This window comes from Athene cunicularia (assembly GCF_003259725.1).
Source record: "Athene cunicularia isolate RWA chromosome 8 unlocalized genomic scaffold, athCun1 chr8_part1, whole genome shotgun sequence".
Taxonomy (NCBI): Eukaryota; Metazoa; Chordata; class Aves; order Strigiformes; family Strigidae; genus Athene; species Athene cunicularia.
The window spans coordinates 27298566-27322509 of record NW_020799109.1 but is presented as its reverse complement, the minus strand read 5'-3'; the positions used below and the strand labels follow the sequence as shown (position 1 = coordinate 27322509).

Genomic DNA, 23944 nt, shown 5'->3' with positions numbered 1-23944 from the left:
TGGATATAATACTCGATATGCAAAGTGATGCTTCTGTGGAAAATGTAATAAAAAGCCTCTAATTTTCAAATATCTGAATAAGATTAAGTAAATTTTGCATATTTGGATAGCTTGGTTTTCAAATATTAGTGCAGATGGCAGCACTCTGCCAAATGTTTTTTCTAAAAACTGTGAAATAATTTCTTCTCTTTAAGTAATGGGACATTTCTGTTAATGTTACCTCAAATAACAACCTGTTGCGTGGATCAGTAAAAAGAGCAAGCATGTCAATATGTCTTACTGTAATGCACTCCTGTTGGTGGATGGTGTTATGAATTCCTTCTCATGTTAGGCATCCTTCAAAGGATAGAAACGCAAAATGGATCAAAGTGTTAAAAATTTGCTATCACAGAAGGGACACTGGGCTGTTTTCATTGAAGCCCATTTTCATCAACAATATCCTGTGAAATAAGTTGCTCTGACCTGTAATCAAACAAGAGATATTTAGTCTCACAGGAAAAGTGTGATAGGTTACAGATAGCTGTGAAGTTAAACTTCAGTTTATGAAATGGAAAACTCATTCTACTCCTTTTCTATAGAAAAAAACTTTAACATTAACTTGTTTGAAGTGTTCTTCCCTTGGATTTCTGACTATAAAACTCTTTTAGTGCTTTTATGTACAGGGATTTTACTGGACATTATTATTCCTTTATCATCATAAATGTCTTTGTTAGATTCATAGAGCTGGAAGTTTTCCAAGTGTAATAGTTTTAATTGTGTTTTTCCCTAGTGAGGCACGATCAGAATTCCAACTTTTCCTGTGGCTTGGCGTGGCTGTGGTTATATACCTGTGTGTGGCTGTGAGTTGCAGGTCACCACTGTGTTTAGTTCCTGTGCTGGCCTGGGATGTCAGTGAATGGGAGGTGATGTTATTTCAGCTGGTGTTCAATTTCCAGTTGAAGTACATGTGCATGCTCATGTTGGCTCTTGACCTCTACATATATTTCCTTTCTTTCACAAGATGCTGTCATGTCTGTTTGAGCAGTCCCTGGCTTGCAGAGTTTTTGCATGAGAACTATGCTGGTGGTCATTCTCCCAGCAGAAGCACCTCAGTCAGGGGTGTTTGTTATGGAGCTGTTGGCCTTCGAGGCTGTGCTGGAGCATGCAGGTCAGGGACAATTACAGCGTGGCAGTGTGCAACAGCCTGTGCGTTGCTAGGGAGCTTGGATGTTCATTGTGTCTTTTCTCTATAAAAGGATACAAACCTCTTGCTTGTATTGCTTAGAGTGTGCTAGAACACAAGTCTCGAGCATCTTGCATGTCTTGTGTTTTAGTGTATTTTCCAAGCTATATCAGTAATGCTCACTTTTAAACAGTTCCCCTAGTCAGCTGGTGTGGGGTTGCTATTACTTGCCAGCCTGAAATATTTCAGGGCAGAAGTGGAGTTGTGGTCTGTGACACTGCAGCGAAAATCATTTGGAAGAGTACTGGGGAGAGCACACAGAGGATGTGGCTGAGACTAAGCAACACTGCACCAAACTTTCTAGGGCAGTATGGCCTGTCTCTGAGGATGTGGTCACACTCCTCTTGTGACTGTGAGGAGAATGGTTCTGATGTGACCAATTGGGTTTTCATCATTGTGAGCATAATGTAATCCCATTCTTGTCTATGAAGCCCATTTACCTTAATTCTGCATTGCATTGTCACCAGTTCTGATGTTTTACCTTGAGTTTGAAAAAATGTATGTTGCACTTGAGTCATTAAATAAACTTTCTCATCAAATTCTGACCATATAGAGATCAATGAACTTTGAAGCAAAGCGGCCTAGTTCTTTGGTTTCTTCTGTCTCTTCATATACTGCTTTATATGTGAAATTCAATTGTGCAGTTTTTGTGATTAGCAGAGATTAAAAGTTGTAATCAGAACTCAGGTCATTGGTACAATGCTGGCAGTGCTGGAGTGATCACTGAAATTGTAGTGAGTAAAGATGACACCTTTAAATGCTAGTAGATCATTTTATTGACTGTGACAGCAAATAAATAATGCAGCTGTCTGCCAGATGGACATGTGAAGAAATTCATGGAACTTAGATGTGAGTAGCTAATAATTTTGTTTTAGAATTTTATGAAAGATGCTTATATTTGTTGATCATTAACATGCTTTAAAGAGAATTTATTTGTGTTAAGGAACTAAGGTCCCTGGTAGCAAGTAAACAGAAGCAAACAAATAGTCTGTCTGACTTTGCATACATAATGTATTGTCAATTCCATGTCCATAAAAAATTCAGGTGAGTTTTAGCTCTCCAGGCAGCAGGGACTGGGTGGGATAGTTTAGAGTGGTATGGGCATAGCATTGATCTGCTTTCTGAACTGTTCATGTATCAGGGAAGGAAGCCAATGTACAGTATGTGTATTGCTTCCTTCAGACAGATGGGACTTCATAATTTCTTACTGGGACATTAAGGGGTAAATGATCAAGTTGTAAGATAAGTTGATTGTGGATCCTAAATCTTGTGGCAGTTTCCATTTAAAACATCTGTCCCAGATGGCTGTTACAGATGGGTGACACAACAGGCTTATTCTCTGTGAGTAATAGCCCATGGTTTGAATTCATGCAAAGCACTAACGACCTTCTGCTCTTTTCAGACTGGGAGCATTAGGAACTGATGGGCTTTGAATTTTCAGAAATGTTGAACATGCTTTTACTAGTTAGTTTGTGTGAAATTTGAGTCTCCAATTTGCATCATGTGCATGCACATGTGGGCTTGTGCACTTGTTGCATGAAGTCCTCCTGATCTGGTGAAGTATGTTATCTCCATAGGTTTGTTAAACATTAAGATCAACCAGTGTGTAAACACCGTGTGAGTTTTTGGTCCATTTCTGTCTGAGTGTCAGCACTACCTCCTGAAATGTATATGAAGGTAGAGCAGCAAAAGTGAAGTCTGTTAACTAATGCAAGTTATTTGGCTGGTTAACGAATAATTGATATAGTATTGCATTATCTCCAGAAACGGATCCTAAGTTGCTGACCATCTTGGATGAAAATGGAATTACTATGACAGGATAATTCAGCTGCTGTGTGCCAGGCTATATTTGGTGTCCTTGTGCTGGTTGTTTGGGACTTCATGGAACATTCCTGTGGTGACAGAGGATGCAAGCAGGTGCTAAATGAAAATAAACAGTTACAACCCTGCTGCTAAGCTTGACACTTTGTCACATTACTGATTTGACACAGACCTGTGCTGGTACCTAGTATTTCTGTAATCAACCCTGTTATGGTCTTATATGGTAGGGGTGAAGGGTATGTAACCTTACTTGAATTTCAAAGAGCCTGGTAGGGGACCATCTGATATTTTATGATGTCCTTCCATCTGTTATACAAGAAGCAGTTGAGCCAACACATTTCTCAGAGTGTAGATATCAATGGAAAAAAATCCCATTCATGCTATGGTCCATGATGCTGCTGGGTAGAAGATTAATTCAGGAAGTGAAGGCTTGTACTGCATGCAAATTCCTGAAGAAACATTTGTTCTTTTCTGAAAAGTTTACCTTGAGCTTCAAGGACAAGCTGCCTTCATTGGCATAAATTATCATAGATTCATTATCTTTTGTATGATCTGGCAACTAATTGTTTGATGTGGCCCTCAGCTTTTTATATGTTCAATGCTTCATTCTCTTTGTAAAAGCCATAGTTCTGTCATTTCTGTCATGGAACAGGGTCAGTATTTCATGTTGTAACTACTGTTCTAATTAGGGACAGCTTTGCCTATTTGTCATTGTGTTTCAGTTTCTTGAAAGGAAAAAAATACTTGAAATTTCTCAAGTGGACCATGCATAAAAAAAATAAGAACATAAAGTTCAAGAGTAATTATGCTGGGGCTTGTGAGTATTTGTGAAAGTGTGGGGTTTTTATTCGTTTTTTTTTCTGTACATACTCTGTCTGAAATCCCTTCTTGGCTAGTCTTTCCTCCACAGAAGTCTTCATGGAGATTCATTTTACTAGGTGTTATGGGAGGCTCTTTGTTAGCTCTTCATAGAAAGATTGTAGCATGAACCAGTTTTCAAGGTGGGGAGAGACCATGTTGCTGTGAATGACATCAGAAAGGTGGAGAACAATCTTCCCTAAAGGAATATAGATGTCTGTTACACTGATCTTGGAGCAATAGGGCAGAAGAGACAGCCAAGCCCCAAATATTCTAAACACGATGAGATTTTAGATTTACTTCACACACTACCACAGTAAACTTAGTTTGAATTAGTAGTGACTCCTGACCATTTACTAAATCTGCTTAAAGGGCTTCAAATGAAGCTTTGGATTCTGGCGTTGCTGAACTTTTAGAACACCAAGTAAGCTGATAGATTCTGCAGCAAGAACAAGTTTTTTCTTTTTATTTTACAGACCTTTTTAATGATACACATTTTTCTAACCTGTTTGAAAATTGTTACCTGTTTTTAAGCAACATTGGTTTTTTATTGTGATTACTGCTGCGTACATCTTAAATAAGTTCTTTAATGATGAAATGAGAAGAAGTTCTAGAACTGCTGACCTTTTAATAAATTTCAGGGTTCACCAATGAATTGCATGTTAGACCCACAGACATACATGTATTGAAAAGGTCAATTATGACAAGCTTTTTGAATTTGCATAATTATGCTTGCGACAGCACTTTGAATAAAAATAACAAATGCTTTGCCCTTTTAAAGTATTCATGTTTTCTTCTCTTCCTGTCTTTAACTTGCTTTTACTAAACCATTCTAACATTATTCACTGAAGAACATAGGGAGCATGGACTGATTATGTTAGGAGCTGCAGGCTGGGAGCAGAAGTAGGGCTCTGGACTGTCAGAGGAAAGGGATAGGATGGACAGTGAAGAGCCTCTTTACTCTGTCTCTTGTTCAATGAAGTCAGGACCTGGAGGAGACCCCTGGACAGGAGGCCTGCTGCATGAGGACATTGGGGAGGCAGGGTGGCTCAGATGATGTGACAGATTTCCGACTGTCTGGGTGAAAAGAGACAGAGGCACTGAAGAGAGGCTGTGATAGGAGGGGCTGAATATGGACAGGAAGGGCAAGACAGGAGAAGACAGTTAGGATGGAGCTGTGAATGGGGAAGAGTTGTCTGTCTGAAGACTTGAATCACTGTCTGGTTCCTTGTGGGATTCTGAGAAATTCCCTACTTGCAGGAAAATGTTATCCCCCTCCACTAATAGTCCAAATAGATAACCTACTATTGCTGCTAGCTGGTCTATTGACTCAAGGGTCTGTAGCATATCTAGTGTCTATAGAGGATTTTGATTCCTTCAAATAGGCAATGGGTATCTCTGGTGATACAGGAGGAATTTTCAAAAGTATCTTTCTAAAAGCACCAGAGATATTAACAGTCTGAATTGGAGTATGATACTGCAGTGTAATGTATGTTTATTAGGATATTTTAATCCCAGAACCATTGTATCATTCAGAGAGCAGAGTGCCTTGTTTCTTAGTCAGAGCTGTGGTGAAGAAAGTTGTTGATGAAGGTGAAGAAGTAGTACTGAGAGTGGGAGAATTACTGGATGAAGGAGGAAACCTTAATAACTGAAGCAGTAGAGCTTTGTCCTGGAGAGCTGCAATACTTCTGTGCCTTTGGGTTCTCAGGTTCCCCACGGCAAGTTACTTAAACTAGACTTTACGTGGTGGGCTGCCAGTGGGCTGTTCACATTTTTTGTGTGACCATTTTGATGATCAAAGATCTGATTTCTGAAAGTGTTGAGTGTTCCTAGCTGCTACTGAACTTGGTGGGACCACTGCTTGGGAGCCCCTCAAGAGTTTCAGCAGTGCAGGCAGTATCACCTAGTAATGTCAGATATAACCCCAGATGGTGTAATAGGTCCTTGCAGCACACTGCTCTGTTGAAGTATTAAGCTGGATCCTAGAGTCAGTAGAGTGATGTGTGTAAATGCAACCTGGGCCAGCTGCCTAGTTTCTTCCACTAGAGCTGATCAACTGAGGCAGCATGGCATGGCTGTGTTGGCTCAGGAACTAACTCAATGAAAACTACCTAACACATCTCTGCAGGTTGTTGAGTTGCACTGGGTAGATGTAACTGTGAAGAGCTGTAATAGTAATTTTAAAATTCTCTGAAAATCAGGTCTCAGAAGTCTCAGTTAAGGCATCCCAAAGAAATGGAGGCATTTTACTTTCATCTCTTTGCTTTCATTTCCCATTTGTAAAACAACAATAATACTGTCATCTCATCTCACATGGGTCATTAGGAAAGATAACTTGTTTATGTGGAAGATAAAAATTCTGTGTTCAGAATGGGATTTGAATGACGTATGGGAAATAAGTCCATGGCTTCCCTCTGAAGAATAGACAGAATAATGTGCAATTTAAAAGGAAAAGGAATAGCTTGTGGAGTGAGCACTGGCCATTCTGTGCCCTGGTGAGACTGGTTATGAAGGGAAATATTTTGGTCATGTAATTCTAGACCTTATACATATGAGATGGTCAAATTAGTGGTGTTTACTCAGCTTGAATTCTGGCACTTTTAAACTTTGCTTCAGTTTCCAACCTTAGCAGATATCTTGCTGGATTGTGCATTAAAAGTGTAAAATGTACTTACTGCCATGTGCTCTAAACAACACTGCAAGTCAAAGGCAGTGCTTTTTTTTTCCCCTATTAAATTAGTTAATATTTTGTGTTGTTGTTCCAACCACAGTTATTTTAGACATTTTACATGTGTGGTAGTCAGATTGGTGAGAACTAACATGAGCACTGACATTAATATTGCAGAAGAGAGTAGATCTGATAACATATTGAATTATATATGGGTTTCCAGCACCTAAATGCGGGAGGCCTGGAGGCTCACACAAGAAAGCTCAAGGGAGCTGAATGATCCAGAGTACTTGATTTTTGGTGGGGATTGTTCAACTAAGAAAGAGTGGAGGCTGTAAGGATGGATTTAATATGAAGGTCACCTGCAGACTCAAATGAAATATAGCCTCTATGCTGTTGTATGATGAGCAGGGTCAGGAGTACATCAGTGATGCTTGGCTGGTCTGAGCTGGCTTTCTGACCCCGAGTGTCCTGCCCTGTCCTCGACTATGGCTTTCTCCTTGGTACCCTGATATTGGTGGTAAACTGAATGATGGAGCAGGAACATGGGTAAATTCCCATGGTTTATGTTGGTTGAAAGATTTATTTTTTCTCTCTAGATATCTCTAGTTTGGTCTTTTGGTGGTGTAATGTCAGGAGCAGAGTAGAGTGCCTGCCATGGTGCTGTGCACAGTGAAGTCTGCTGCACTGAGATGGGTAGCACTGAGTTTTGGAGCCTGCAGGGAGGATGAGCTGTACTAGGAATTTTCCTTGTTTGTGAGGATGTTCAGCACAATACATTAAAGTGTTTTGGTCTTTTTTAGAAGGACTGCCTAGATCACTGAAAATCCAGAATACTACTACTTGTTATGTCTGGTAGAAGACTGCTAGTTTGAAGCTTGGTACATTGAAGGTTGTTGGAACTGGAAAAAGCTGTTGTATTTTGTTTCTTCTGGCTGTGTACATGGGAACCCCTCCTTACAATTACTGGAGCAGCATTGGATGCTGTCTTACAAATGGGGTGATTTGGTGGTTGTTATGTATTTTCTGTAGAGTAGGAGAATGGCTACTGAGAAAACAATTTGAAAATTAAATCAAAAAACTCTCAGTGATTCAGATATTTTTCTTCTCGCGTTTCATTGCAAGGAAAGAATAAGCACTAAGAAAGCAAAGAAACTGTCAGTGACAGCATGTGCTGCCCACCCCGTGCTGCGTGGCAAGAACAAAGAATTTTATTCCTGCCTTTTTTTAATGATTCACTCTACAGAAGGAGGGGGTAGGCTGCCATGTCATTTTCCTTCCAGAATACCATAGGCAATTGGTTTTCAGTTCATTTGCTGACATTTATCACATAAAACATGGTTTTCTATAGTAGTTATTAAAACCTGTTGGAAACATTGGATCAGGTACTCATTTGCAAAAATGAGACAGAACAGATGCAACCCTTGTCATCTGTGTAACATCAGGAAGAATTACTGAGGTCAAATGGCTTCAAAGCTGCTTTTAGCAGCTGTAGCTGAGTTCCTGATCCTTCTTAAGAATGCGAAAGGCTTGGGCCAGCTGTGCACTGTATAAGCAAGAGTAATCAAATTGTGCAAGATAATGTATATTGGTATTTCTAAGGCAGATTCAAGTCAACTTTAGAAGGGACGATTCTGAAAAAAAGTTAAATATAAATGACTTGCCTTTGAATGCTTTGTGTGGTCTCCTGTTGGGCAGACAGAGGACCAGTTGTCTTGGGCAAGGAATTCCTCTCCTTACCTCCCTCGGTATCCCTGCTGTGCTGCTGCTGGAGGTTTAACCCCCGATAGAAGCAGTGGGGCTTGGTTTCCAGATCCTGTCTGGAAAATGGACAAGGATCCCCAGGGCCAAGAAGCAGCTGGAGGTGAGGGTGGAAAGTTTGGGGTTGATGACAGGAGAAGGGATGAATGAGTACCTGTGGGAGAGTTAATTTTGAGGAGGTTGGAGAGGCTAGAAACATATGGAGTGACTCTTCCTCATGCTGTAGAAAGAAAGAAGTAAGCCTCTGCAGGAGCTAAACTGTTTTGATCATATTCATTCTTTGAGATTTAAAGCAATCCCCTCTGTTTCTCCTTCCCTGCAACTGCCTGTGGTGTCAGATCTTTTCCTACTCATCTGATGCCTGCTGTTATCAGCTAGTTTGGTTCCGCCTGCTCTGGGACAGGCACTTTCCACCTCCGCAGTCCCCTCAGATCCTGCTGATGGTTCCCTTTCAAAGCAGTGTGGAGTATCCCATCCCAGAAGGAGGCAGAGACATGTAGTTAAAGAGCTTTGAGAAAAACAGACAAGGACAGAATGTGCCTATGTTTATGTATCACTAGAGGAAAATCCTTATATCCTTACAACCAAGTTGGTTAGAGATGGACTGAGTAAGTGAGTGGTAGTGTGAGTCGGAAATTGTTTGGGCCACCGAACTCAAATTGGTGTCTCGTTGTAAGTGACGTCCCTCTGGGATCAGCTTTTGGGCCAGTACTGTTTAACATCTTATTCATGGCTTGAATGATAGGATGGAGCACACCACCAGTAAGTGAGTGGACAATGCCAGATTGAGCATAATGGTGAATACACTGGAGGGCAGCACTGCTGTTCAAGGGGATTGAGATGAGCTGGAAAAGTGAGCTGAGAGAAGCATCAGGAAGCTCAGTAAAAGCTAGTGCAAAGGCCTGTGTCTGGGATGGAATAAACCCTTGCAATGGAACAGGGTGGGACCTGACTGTTTAACAAGCAGCTTTGTAAAAAAGAAAAAAAAAAAAAACAAACCAAACCAACCCCAAACAAAAAGTCAAAACCACCACAACCCAAACCTAATACCTGGGGGTCTGGGTGCACAAGAAGTTACCCAGGAGCCAAGGTAGCAACAGCTGTACCCTGGGCTGTGTTAGCTGGAACACAGCTGGCAGGGAAAGGGAGGGATCATGTCCTTTTGCCCAGCTCATGTCAGAGTGAGTGCTAGGTGTCTGGTTTGGGCTCCCCAGCACAAGGACAGTGGCATAAAAGGACACTGAAGTAGCTGGGGCTGGAGCACAGACCAGACTCTTCTCAGAGGTGCACTGGGACAGAAGGGACAACAGACACAAGTTGGAGCATGAGAAATTCTGGCCAGGTACAAGGGAAAAACGTTATCATGAGCATGGTCAAGCTCAGGAACCAAATCTTGCAGAAGGGATGACATCTCTGTTGATGTTCAGGACTTGCTGGACAGAACCCTGAGCACCTTGCTTTCAGCAGGAGATTGGATTAGAGACCTCCAGAGGTCCCTTTCCCTTCCCACCTATGTGGTTCTGCTTAGCAGCTGATGGTGTTAGCATGAGACCAGCTGCTTTAGCTGACAAGCACTAGCTTGTCATCCAGCCATGAATCATTTAGTTGTTGAACTCTACCTGCTTTCACTTTCCCAGTGCCCCTTCTTGGGAGGGATTCTTTATTTTTTTTTTTATTACTCCAGACAGTTTTAGTGCTAAAATATTTCTTTAGATATTTTTTAAGCAGGATGGCCTCTGGCTGCAATTAGTGTCCCATTGGAAGAACTGGCAGCATTATATAGCAACGCTAAAGCAAATCATTTTACCTCATGGCATTATTACCTTGATCTGAAAATTTCCCCAGGCTGCAATTTGTCACAAATATTGCCTTCAGCTAAACTTATCCATACAAAAAAAAAAGGAGTTAATAGAGCTGCAGTTCTGCAGTTGCCATCACCATTTTTTGGGGATGAGTTATTACTTAGTACATTTTATTGACCAAGCATGTAGAGTTCTTGGTCCTTGAAAAACGATACAGTGGTTCATCACAGAGTTCATAAATTGTTGGACTATGTAGCAGCAATATCTTAGTCTCCTACACCATAAGAAAGGAAGGTACCTCAGAAATGCAGTAGATATATCCTGCACTGAAGTAAGAACTGCACTATGTGGCTTGACTGGTATGAACACTTGGTTGTGATTGCCAGTGACAGAAAAACCAATAGGATGATCCTGAGTTTCATTGCTGCTTTTGTGCTTTATGCTGTACTTAACATAATTTGAATGCTGTGATGGTGACCGTGATGGTGATATACTATAATATAATTTCATCTGAGAAAATGCAGCTGGAATTAATAAGCTGGAGAGACAAGGCTGAGGTGCTTTGTCATCAGTTGGCTTTGGATAATTTTTTTGGTGGAAGTGCTAACAAACCCAGTGGTGGGAGTGAGCTGCTCTGGCTCAGGTGATGCTTTGGGCCAGCACAGGGCAGCCAGGTAGGCTCTGTGTTCCCAGACAGCACTATGGAAAAGGTTGTACCAGCATCATATATGGTGTCTGTCAGCTGATAAAATTCCCATTTATCAATTAGGTCAGCTGACGTGGTTGTGCAGGGGCATATGTGGTGTGAGAGGTGTCTTGTCTCTGTATTTGTATCTCAGTACCCTGGTCATGCTGCCTCTTAACCTTCCCTGGTAGGAGAGGAGAGTTGCTTACTTGCTGTCATTCTTCAGTAATGGGAGTCTGAAAGGGTCTCATTGGTCCAGCCTAGTGGATCTTAAGGGGTGTTGGGCCCTGAAGAAACAAATTAAATCTCGGGAAAAAAATGTTAAGGTGATGAGCTTTAAAAATCATAACCCATCTCTTGAATTGTGCCTTGAAGCTAACAGTAGCCACTAGAGAGTGCAGAGTGTCTTTGCTTGTGGAGTCTTTACTGCTGGTGTTTTTATCCAAAAGAGAAATCAGTTATCAGCTTCTAACAGAAAAGGGACTTTAGGCTTGTCACTGTTGTGCCAAAATATTGACAAAGGCTGATCCTCAAGTGCCCCAGAGCTATGATGATCTTGTGATCCCTTGCTGGGACCTCTGTCATCCTGCATGCACTGTTGCATCAAAAAGACACTTAACCCATCCAGAAAGTCAAGCAAAACAGGATGACTGTGTTCTCCAGCCTCATGCTAGTTAAAGAAGCAAACTACAGTTAAATTCATATATGGCAGTGGCTTTGGTCATAACTGAACTGTTGCTGGAAAGCTGAACTGAACTCTCTCTTTTAGAGGTGAGAATGCAGCTCAAATTGGGAGGAGACGTAGAGCTTTTTTTTATAGCCTTGTAAAATTAAACTTTGTGTGCAATTGGCCCATAATGTTAACTCAGCTCTACTGGCAGGTATTTTTGTATTTTTAAATAGCCAAGGAAATAGAGTTATAAAATCAGCTGTTACTCATGCTTTGCAAGTGGTTTCGCATTTTTGGTTCTTTTTAAACGTTTGTCGCTTCATTTAAAGGACTGTGTTAAGAGACTAGCAAGAGAAATTAATTGACATAAGGAAGACAGTAGCAGGCTCTAAATTAGTAGCTTCTCTAGTCAACAATGCATATTTTAAAATGTGTGAAAATACCTGCATGCATGATAGGCTATGACAGATTGTCAAAGAAGAGCTAGGCTGGGAGAAACTGTATTAATATCAAGTTGGCAAGCTTAGCCTAATCCACATATCAAATAACTTTTAAAATTCATTATTTAACTAACATGAATATCTGTGATTATTCTGTGTGCTATTGGGTCTCCAATGATGGATGCCATTCCTCTTTATGTTTATTTTTCTGTCTTTGTGAGAGCTAAATTTTATTTAACATTTATATTTGTTAGTGCTTAGAGGTTGGGTTTCTGTTGCTGTGGATGCTATACAAGCCAGACCTAGTAATGATGTAAATCCGTTGGTGCCCTGGGAGTGCAGGTAAAGCCATGCAGCTCTGTCCCTGGTGAGCTGTCCCTTGAAGCAAAACTGGGGAAGCCATGGATGTCACTGCTCCTCCAGCCCTAGGTTCAGGGCCACCCAGTCCTTACAGGCCAGTAGGCAAGGGAGCTGTCAGGCACCTGCAGGAAGGTCTGCACCAGGAAGACACTTCACCTGTGCCTCCAAGCCCCTGCTCTTGCAGGGAGCAGACAGGGAGGGAAAAGGAGTCTTGGGAACCTTACATGGCTGGCCTTGGGGACTTGGCAGTGTGTGTTGTACTCAGCTGAGGAAGATGAACCCATACAGAAAAGCCTCCACAGGAGTTAGACATCACTCATGCACAACTTGTACTACATAGATCTTTATTTTGAAGACAAAGCACTAAAGCTCGCTGTTTGCAATACAGGCTGATTTAAAAAAACAAACCATTTATTTGCCTTTGTATAAGGATAGTGGTTTTGTCTATTCACTGCCACATGCAGGATAAGGATGTCAAGGAAGGACACGGTAGGTGGATGTAGACTAGTGGCAAGGATGGATAGGTTAATGAAGGGAGGAGGGTAAAACCTGAAGGATTAGTTCCCCTGCTGAAGTTAGTAGCCATAAGATACACATGCACAAGGGAAGGGAAATACTCCTCCTGTGACTAGCACTTCATGGTGCAGTAACATCCAGTGTGGAAACATACAGAAATCAGGATATTGGTCCTGTTCAGAAGTGTAGCATCAATTCTGAATTCAGATGAGTTTAAAAAGCAAATTAGAAATTGCTTGTTCCTGTTGATTTCTATGTGCGTTTTTGTGGTCTGTTAAAATACAGGAAAATGGGCAAGTATGGGGGGAGGTGGAGTGGAAGAGAAAAATACGAGTATGGATAATCATTTGTTCTGGGTACAGAAACAGTCTGAATAAAGGCAGATAAATAATGGTCTCTTTTTGACATCAGCTACATGGGGGTTCTGGTTAGCAGTACAGTATGAACAGCTGTCAGGCAATTCTGTGATACAATTTGGTGCTTTCCTCTGAAATCCTTTGGCCAACATTTCTCTAAAGTGTGATTTTTGGTACCTACTTGGATGTGCTTTAGCTGAGTACATACATATTTAGCCAAAGGTACTTAGTACTGCCTGAAAATTTGGCTCTTCATCTGTGCCAAGTTAGATACCCAAAATCAGTGGCACCTTTGGGGAAGAAAAGTGTACCTCTTCCATTCTCATACATCTTGATCCTGGCAGTTAAAGTATAAAACTCTCAGTCTTTTTTCCTGATCTTTTTTCACTGATTAAATATGTGCTGTTTCCACGGGGAAAAATGCTAAGTGGTCTATTCATTGACCTGTTCCTTTACAAATGAACGTCATTGTTAGCACATCCCAGTTCATTGGCTATCAATGTGAAAGCTGTAGTACAATTGTTATGTGCCAAATGCCTCATTTTGTTTGCTTTAAATTCCATTTTATTTCAGTTTCATTTTAAACAGCTGTTTTCTAAATCCCTCCACAAATAGCAATTATGTTTTATAATGATGATCTTTGTCACTTAAGTTTTTAACTAGTGGTTTGATTCTCTGCTCTCAGCAATGTAAAACAGATAGCTCAGTTGAAGTTCGAGCTGTGGTGGTATAAAATTGGTGGTGGTGAGTGGAAAAGTCACATTTTTTGTTTTAGGTGTTGGAGGTTCTGCACACATCCAAGCACCTGGAATTATACTCCTCCACCCAAACCTGCTGTGTTTTGTATTTTATGTATGTTTGTTATCTTCTGGAAAAGATGCAAATCCTGTTTTCAATGGAAGTCTGCACCACAAAAAACTCCATTACAATTCCAAAAGAGATGATGGTCAGCAGATACAGAGAAACCTGCTTCTGGAGTCACAGGGGACCTTCCCCCATCCCTGCTAGTTTTTTGGTCAAGGTCCCTAAGGGGCCCATAGCTGGCAGTGGGAGAAGTTCTCATCCACTTTTGATCCACCTGCCTTGTGATGGTTGGGCTACAGTGTTTCTCTTGCCCTGTTTCAACCCTCAGCTGTATTTCACAGGTAGAGAAATGACTTGAGTAGATCTTTATTTGCCTTGTGGCTAGAGGCTGCTTATTGGTCTGTTGGTTTTTGCTCTTCAGTTGCTAGTACTTCACACTACTCCAGAGTGATTCCAATTTTCAGGCCTATTCAGTCTTCATGGGATATATGGTCTTAAACCAGCTCTGCTTCTGAAGAAATCACAATGTGGAACTGAATCTTGGAGCACTGAGTGTGTCCACCTACAGTGTTGGTTTTTTGTCCCAGCCTGAGATGTTTATGATACCGGTATTTCCTCTTGTTTTTTGGTGAAGGGATCTTGAAACTAAGCCCTACTAAAGTGCAATCTGGGCAGTATGTGCTATTCTAAACCAGATGTCATCTACCTAACAGCCTGTCTGCCAAGAGGTTATTTGTCAAGGTTTGCTTGGGTTTTTTTGATAAGGGAGTTTCATATTGGTACTGCTGTGTTGTAACTTGTTTATTTCATCTGGTGTTTGGTTAGGTCTCTAAAGCCTTAATCCCAGTTATGGTTTACTTCTGGTAATGTAAACGGTGTAACTTTTTCAGGAATATTTACCCTTTTCTTTGCATTTTTTGGATGGAACTTCTCTACTTGTCTTCTTTCCTGCAATTGTTGGATATTCAGTTACCAAAATTCAAGTTGAATAAAGCAATTTCCTATTAAACAAATAAAAGTATGAAATAGTCTCTTGCTAATTTCCCCATATAATCTTTCATACTAAGACAAGCCTGTCTTGAGCCTTGAGTCATACTTCAGAGATGTTGGCATTTGGTGTGAGGTTTGCAATGATCTGGAGTCCAGTGCAAATTTTCTATCCACAGTCATGTGAAATAGGTGATGAATCACTAGTATAGTATTTTGTCTCTGAGCCAAGAAACATAATTTATTGCTGAAAGACCGTTTTTTGTCTAACAATAGGATGATTTTCTGAATATTTAGGCAGAGCAATTTTTGATTAAAAATACTTTTTCCAGTGATATGGTAGTTGAATTATGATCTATGGGCACCAGAGATTAAATACTTGTTGCAGGAAGTTCTCTGGAACTGAGCCTATGAAAAGGATGCATTGTGCTGCAAATTATTAAATATTGATTTCTGTAACAGTCTACAAGACATGAATGAATTTAGCAATATGCTAGTAAATAATATGAAAAAGACTAATATATCAACAGAAAAAGTAATTACAAATATGTTCAATGACAAGTTAAGGTGCGAGTTAGATTTGTGGGTACCAAAGAGGATTTAACTTTGGCCTCCTGTTGAGTATCCAAAAGCACCTAGAAGACATTATCACCTAGGACTTTTGCAGCTGAAGTTCTCAAAGTTTCCTGAGGTCTATGAGCTGTGTTGGATGCTGGATGTTTGGCTTTAGAGATCACAGGCACATGTTGGAGGAAGCGAGGTATGTGTGTTGCAGAGTTCACAGCATCTGAGCTTTCGGGGCAGCCTGCTCTGAGACAGCTCAGTTAAGCACAGTTTAGCCTCTATAGCAAAGCAGTTGCTTTCAAGTCATTTACACCAGTGATGGTTTCTTTACAATGGTTTAGAGAAGTTGTTACTGCAAAGTGTTTGCTCTCAGCATTCATTACAAAATTACTTCTCCATAGAGATTAGCAATTTGAATTTGTCATTACTTTTTCTCTTGGTGTAAGTATTTTAGAGCAATAACTTCCTCCAGAAGAAAGAAGAAAGTGAGATTTTGTTGCCTTAATTTTGTGTGGAGGGAAAGACTATTTTCATGCGTTATCCATAAGCATCACTTAGATATCCACATGAGGCACATCTTTTACTTGCTGCTTCACTTTGTTCATGAGACAAAAGTAATGCTCTTCTGCAGAAGCTAGTCTTTAAATTTCATTAGAAGGCATGACAACATCTGGTTCTTTAGGTCACTGAAAATGAGCAGGCAGCCTTAGTTGCAGCTTGCAAATTTGTCTTACAATTTTGAGAGGTTTATGTAGCAGCAGAAGTGGAACTGCTCATCGCATATAAAGGCATCTCTGTGCGACCTGTTTTTGGAAGTAAATGAATAAGAGAAAAGGGTACTTACTGTATTTGGGGAAAATGCATAGGGACAGTTTGGGCTTTCGTTTCCACAACTGCAAATACAGTTGAAATACCAGCTGTGGTGTGACTGCAATGAGTGACCTAAGAAAATGTACACCGTTAACCTCAAAGTCACAAGATGAATAGTTTAGTTAAAGAACAATAAATGCTAATAAGAAGCTTGAGTAAAGGATGAGGTTGGAGCAAGTAAGCTAGCTGTTCATTTGCTAAGTGCAGAAATGTCTGAGTGAAAGCCTGCCACCCCCAGGCCATGTGGAGACTGTCCTACTGTCCTGTGACCAAATGCACGACATGCAGACATACAATCCGTTCTTCCATCCCTGCCTCAAACGTTTATTTGTTTCTATGTTTTTTGCTAAGGTATCTCAAGGATATTTGTAGTACATTAGTTTTTATTGTGTTATTCTTTATTCTCTGTGCTGCAATAACATCAGAGTCTTGCAAGGCCCGTATAAAGGATGGCAGAGGATACTGGCATCCAGGAACAGTGCCTTCAGTCCCTCGGGGCAGAAACTCAAATGTTGGCTATTGCAGGCTGCCTAACGCTATTATGGTGCTTTCCAGCTAGGTTGAAAACTATCCTCCTAGGATGGGTGGTGCAGTCATCCCATTACTGATTTATGGCTGAAACTGTCTAGGATGCAGTTGCTGGCTGTATGTTTCTGAGGGTGGTAATACCTTAGCAAAAGGTGAGGATACCATAAGTAGGTCAGATGAATGCTTTCAAACGAGCTGTTCAGGTTTGTATAACTAATGGAGCAGCTTAAAAAAAAAAAAAAAAAAGGCAACAAAAAAACCCAAAATGCAAAAGATCCTCACAGGCTTGAGATTAGGAGACTGCTCAGAAAGCTTTGACTGTTAAAGGTCAGTTAACTCCAACAGATCATTTACAGGTTTGGTGAAGTTTCAGAACTATATCCTTTCAGTTGTGGTATGAAAGCAAGTGGCATATGGCTTTTTTAACATTCAGGAGCTCCTCTAGTGAGTCTGAAACTAAAGAAGATGACTATGCTTTTACTAAGGTTTGGGGGGGTTTTTTGAAGACTTAAAACGAAAAGCTTCCATTCCAACTTTCAGCCCTCTTTAACTGTCACAAGACATATTCACACTGCAGTCACACGAAGCTCATGACTACATTGCAAAGCTGCTTTAAAATCAACTAACTTAGCTGTTGCCTGAATACTTAATCAACTTTTTGGTTGAGTTTTATTGCCAGTATCAGATCCCATAACGTAACCTATTTGTGCTGTAGATATACCTATGAAAAAAAAGGAGGAAAGAAAAGCAGACAGAAGCCCATTCTTTCACCTATCATACACCATCTGAGCTTGAAACTAGTTGAGTCTTCAAGCATAATGCCAAGTGTCAGTTGTGCAAACAAATGTGTAATAATTGTATTTTGGATCCAGCAGTATTTTAGAGCAAACTGCTCATCATTTTCAGCAGTTACTCTTGCAAAGTGCGTTCTTTTCTTTGATTTTTTTATCTTCAAACTTCATCTGCAGAATAAAATTGCAAAGTCAACCTCATGCTATGCAGTTACTTAAATTGAATGTTATGTAGTAACTAAACCAAACAAAGCTAGCAGAAGATAGTTGTCTAAATAAAGGTGAGTTTAGCTGGTACTGATCTGGTCCTTGTCATTCTCTTTAAGACCATATACTCTTTGTGTGTCTTTTTAAAAAGTTGTTTTTGGCATCAGATTGGTGTTAAAATTGGCCGGTACTAAAATTGCTAAAGCTGGTAAGCTCTGATTTATACCTAATTTGTTCATCTATCATTCTTCCAAGAACTTTTGTTTTGCTGATATATAAATATTTAGTCTTGGACTGTCTCTCCATATACATATGTGTACATGTGTCTTATGTATATATTTATGAAAAATTTGTATAGCTAGAACAGAACCTCTCCTTCAAGTGCTGTCAGGTAGAAGGAGGGATTCCTCATGCTGCAGATCAGACAATTTATAAAATACGTAACATTTTCAAAGAATGTTCTTCTATACTATTTCAGAGCATCAGAGATCATCCCAGTTTGAGTGATCTGAATAGGAGATGAAAGGTTTTGGGGGAGGAGGCAGAGAGGACTGGAAATTCTGGAATTCTGAGTTTTCTACAGGTGTGGGAGCAGCATGGGAAGGAGATACATTGAACTAGTGGAGGTACCTGCATATCACAGTTGGGGTTATTACTACTGAATATGAGGAGATGCAGTCAAAGAACAACTGTGTAAAATTTTAGCTGAGAGAAGGCTGTACGTGGTCTGGAAGAGAAGAAAGTGTTTAGACCTTACAGCCTTGATAAATGTGAGTGAATGGATAGATGAAAAAAATACTCTTGGAGAAACATAACTTATTCTGGTAGTCAAAAAACATGGGAGATGTGAAGATCATCAGGCATCTAGGCCTTAATATTTCAGAATTATGGCTCTTTGATCCCTCAAAACAGTATGGAAATTCATTTATATATGTAAAAGCTGATGGTATTTCTATATTTAGTGAAGAATAAATCAGTGATGTGGGGTAAAGTTTCATGTCATGTTCCACAGCTGGTTTTACAATGTTCTTGTAAAGTAACCCAGTGTTGTCCTGTGTACCCCTGATATTCCTTTTGTACTTCGCCTAAACCACACAGTTTAGTTCACAAGTGACCAATGTTACCTAATTTTTTTTTTCCCCTTTGTTTCCTTTCCTCTAGCTATTACAGCTTCTGGAGTCTGAAACCATGCAACTAGAAGCCTTTCTGGAGTGGAAGCAACTGGAACCAGTTTACTGGCAGTGGATGGTAATGAATCAAACTGATTTTGAAAGGTGCAGCTTTCTTGACTCTAGCTGACCACTTCCAAAGGCCCCTTCCCACAAAAATAAGTGCTGCAAACGAACTGTTCAACAGCACTTGGAAAAAAAGGAAAAAATCCTTTGGTAAAGTAAGGAAGGTTTTATTAGTTCTCCTTCATCTCTCTTCTGCAGTAAGACTTGCCCAGCTAAGCTGAGAAATTGCAGGGCAGAGTTTCAAAATTTCATACAGTTAATACAAATGAAAACGTCTGATCTTCATCTCTTTAATGTTTTTTAAACATAGCAATTGTACATTTTCTTAAAATTAAATGGCTTTTCAGAAGAGGACCTCTAAGCTTTATTGCAGACTTGAGAGCAACTAAATTTGCAAGCATCTGATATTGAAAACAACTTCATTTTTCCTAGCCAAATAGTGTGTTGAAATTGCCGATTTCCCCTTGAACTGTGTTGAATGATCATAAGAAAATCAATAAGCCTTTCTCTGTGCATCTTATGATTTTTCAAGTGAGTGTAACCGGTACCATCCATCTCACTTCTCTCTACAACTTTTGCCCATTCGCAGTTGCTGAAAAGAATTCTTTAGAGCACCACACTAGCTGTATGAGTTTACAAAATGTTGAGAATCAGCGAGCTGACTGTTAATTGTCCATATGCCTTGTTCTACACTAAAAGCAAAGCAAAGAAATATAAAATTACCTCACCTGTCTTGAAGAGTACTTCAAAGGCAGAGCCATTCAAATTGCTGTTAGTTCTATAATGGCTTTTGCTTTACACGTCTACCATCTTATGGCTGTTTGGAAGGCAGCAACACTCGCATAGGCTTGGCTCCAAACAGGCAAAATATAGCTGCAAGTGTTACGTCAGTGTATCCACCAAAATATTTGCCTCTCACATGTTGAACAGTGTAGGGAATATTGTGAGCCTTAGTGTGCTTCCTGGAGTTAAGTCCTAAATAGATACTTGCAAAAAACCTGACCAGCACATCTTTTAAAATTGTTCAGTAGGCTGGATGGTGAATATGCCTTTTTCTTTTGGTTTGCTGATGATGGTTGTTGATCCTGGATGCTGTAGGATGTATGGGAATGAGATGTCCTTTGAGGATACAGTAGTTTTCTCTTTCTGCTTAACCCGTGTTTTGCATTGCTGATCTGATGGATGGGATGATCCTTCCATAGCTACTGCCAGGTCTTCCTGATGGTTGTGGGCAGGAGCACGACAGAGCCGTGACATAACTACAGCAACTGGAATGACTGCAGTAATGTTACTTTAAGTTCTGTCATTTAGTGAATTCCAAATTAAAAACCAAAACACACACACACCCCCAAACCCCAACAAAACTGAAAAAGCTTTGTTTTGTTTCCATGCAGCATGCAGTTTTTTAGCCTGTTGGTGCCAAAACATACCTGTGTTGTCGTGAGCTGGGCCTTTGGTCAGCATGAGCTGCTAGCTTCAGTGCTGCTTTGTGCCAGTTTACAGTACTGACGCTTGCTAAGAAAGGAGGTTTTGTAGGGTGTCTTTTGCCGTTCTTAGCTGTCTAGTTTTTATCTTGTATGAGCGTAAAAATCTCTTGCTGTGAATTAAGCCAGAGTTTTCAACCTACCTGCAGAGAAGAGAGAGAAAGAGGGAGGGGGGAATATTCCATCCTTTTTATAGCAATCTTTTATATAAATGAAGACTGGCATATCAGTGCCTTCCCAGTCCCTGTTTCTTGGCTAAACAAAACTGGTTCTCTTAATGTGTCCTTGCAAGCCATTCAGTCAAACTTCTGATGGTTGTTGCTGCTCTCATATGGGACTCTCATTTATATGTGTTTAACTTCAGGTGCCTCACCTGTATGTCAGTGTTACACTCAGCACTCTTCTGTCATGGAGACTTGTGTTTATATTTTCAAAAATGGTACTTGACTTTAACAGCATGATATTGGTGACTTCTGACATCTCTTCCAACAGTGTTGCTGCTGAGCCAGTAATTATGCATTTGGTTTTTCCTGACCCATGTGTAGACCATGCTGCTCAACTACTGAATTTCCTCTCACTGCTTTCAAATTCTTCAACTTCTCCAATTTCTAAAGATAATTTTGAATGCAAATTATGTCCTTAAAAGAGATTATGACTTCTCCTATTTAATGTCTTCTTCATAACAATATGGAAATAAATATTTAATACTCTTTGAGTGAAGAGGTCTGGATCCTTTAGTTATACTGTGCTACACTGGCTTGAAAACTCTGTGTTTCTACATAATCTGTACACCACAGTGTATAGGTACATGCATTTCAAGGATTCTGAAATTATTTGGTATTTTTTGAGTATTTCAAGTAATGGTTGCTATCTCCGAAGGCAGTTGCAGAATTAATTATAGAACCAGCTAGGTGATTGTGGTCATGCAGAGCTGACAGAGCTCCCAGCCAGTTTGATGCAGGGATCTTTTGAGGTTCCTCAAGTTGTAGAGTTTTACACAGGCACTAGTGATCCCGTGGGTGTTAGAACTTATATGCCACATAGCAGATAGGGCTCTCCTGAACAGTGTAAGCACATATCTCCTTCCTGGACATCACTTTGTTACAAAAAGCCATAGAAGTACATCCAACTTCAGAGTTTGAGGGGAAGGAGCTTGTCTAGAGCTTCTCTGTCCCATGAATGTTACTTTCTGCTTCAGTGCAGTGGAGGGTGTGCTCACAGTATGCAGTGCTTTCTAAAATAAGCTAGGTTAGCAACATAAGTTTTCTGTTAACTTAGAAATATGTTACAGTGAACTGAGGAGGTTATATCTTAAAATAACTCTGAAATTGTGGAGCAACTGTATACTGAGATGGCAGCAGTGAATTCCTAGTTATGAATTGCCAGGAAGACGTTGGGGGAGGGGAAGCCATTTTAGTTCCTGCTGAAAAGTAACTTTTACTGTTTTTCCTTTAGGAAACTGTGTTAGATAATACGGCCAAAGAGGGAAATACATGTGAGTCCCAGGATGCTCGTGTAGAGAAAAGCAGGCTGCCAAAGGCGACTTCATGCTGCTCTTGGGCTGATAGTCTGACTGGGCAAATTGACAGATTATCCAGAGATCTAATGACTCTCCATTACCAACTGCATAAGCTTGTAACTCACCAAAAGGCTGTGTGGTGTGAGAAGGTAAGACTTTGGGTGATGTTCTTGATCATTAGTGGCTTTTAAGATCCTGTGTTTTTCAGCTCTCTTGCTATGGCCCATCCTAGGGCAGCCTCCCTGTTGCTGCTCTGTGTCAACCTTCCTGCAGTCTTGATGTTGTATCTACGCTTGTCTGTTTATGCCCATGGCATACCAGGTGCTCTTTCAAACACAAAGTAGGCACCTGTCCTGGAGAGGCTGTGTGCTGAAACAAAGTAAGTGTTCTTCTGGAAGGGAAGGCATCAAAGAATAGGGGTTGCAATGGAGAGTAGAGAAGAGGAGGAAATCATGGCATCCCCCGGAGAAGATAGAAGCAGCAGGTTGAAAGCATCAGTAATGGTTATAGTGAGAAAAATAGGTATTCACAGAGGAAGGAGGATGGGAGAGTCCAGAGCTTGTCATCTTTCACTGAGTTACTAGTCTTTGAAATGTCTGATGCGTGAAGGAACATAAGAAGGATTTGAAACCTGTGAAGTGAGAGAAGGGACTAAGCACAAGATTTGGTGGAAGAACAGACTGGCAGTGGGAGGCTGGCAGTGGAGGAAAGCAGGTGATATGAAGGAAGTGTACATGGTATTCTCTGATACAGGGATGGGGAGACACTGGGAAGCACCCAGAGGGGGCGGTGGGGCCTAAGTAAAGGAGCTGTTAACGTAGATATAGAAGGTGAATCTGAATATTAACATGCTGACACAGGATAAGATACAATGAAGATGCAGGCATAAAAACTAGTCATTTTTTTCAGACATCAGGATAAAAGAGGGATACCAGAGAATCTATGAAACCTGGGGATGGAGCAACAGTCAAAGAAACAGTAGTAGGGGCAGATAGAGTAGTGACAAAAACACTGTATCATTATTTTGTGTCTGTATTAACTCAGGAGAGGTTTTGTTCTTGGGGTTTTTTGTTTGGTTGGTTTGGGTTTGGGGTTTTTTCAGCTGACAAAGAAAAGTGACAGGTTCTCAGATCAAGAGGTATTTGCCCAAGAGTTCAAAAGGGTCTGGTATGGAAAATGTATGTGGAGAACTAATCGCGCTCACCTATTGTAAGGATAAAGAACTAATTAAGATCAGTTGGATAGGGACGAGCACAAGGAGCTACTGTTTCACACAGAGTATGGAACTTCTTCCCACGATGCACTGGATATAAGCAGTGTACATGAATTCGAAATCTGTTGGACGCGTTCTTGGAATATTAAATCCATCGAAGATTTTCAAATATACAGATACAAATTACAAATTCAAGAAGTTGCAGGAGTACAAATCATTGCAGGCTGGGGGAATATTCTGAGGAAGTATCTCCATATATTTGTCTTTGTCTTATAGTCTTTAGGCACTTGCTGTTGATCACTGTTGGTGATGGGGTACTGCACTAGACAGGCCTCTAGGATCATCAGATTTAGTTGCTTTTATGGCAAAATGGACATGACTGCTGCAGGACAACTCAGACCTTGAATTCTAAAAAAAAATAATTTCCAATGCATGATTTCCAAAGCAAGATATGCTCTGAGTCTTATATATAACAATATATATGCTCTTGAATATTATATAATAATCACACTGAAATTATTTTATGCTTAAATTTGGAAATGAAGTCCAGAAAGATAATGAATTCCTCGTTGTATTTTGA

General features: G+C 40.4%; 1 protein-coding gene across 1 annotated transcript in view; it reads left to right on the top strand.

The window, feature by feature from the left end:
* The window catches only part of TEDC1 (tubulin epsilon and delta complex 1), a 72611-nt gene that overhangs the window by 28563 nt on the left and 20104 nt on the right, over positions 1-23944 (top strand). The window contains exons 5-6 of the mRNA XM_026854284.1: positions 19075-19161; positions 22088-22300. Coding sequence (XP_026710085.1) covers positions 19075-19161; positions 22088-22300 — 300 coding nt within the window. The remainder of the gene's footprint in view (positions 1-19074; positions 19162-22087; positions 22301-23944) is intronic.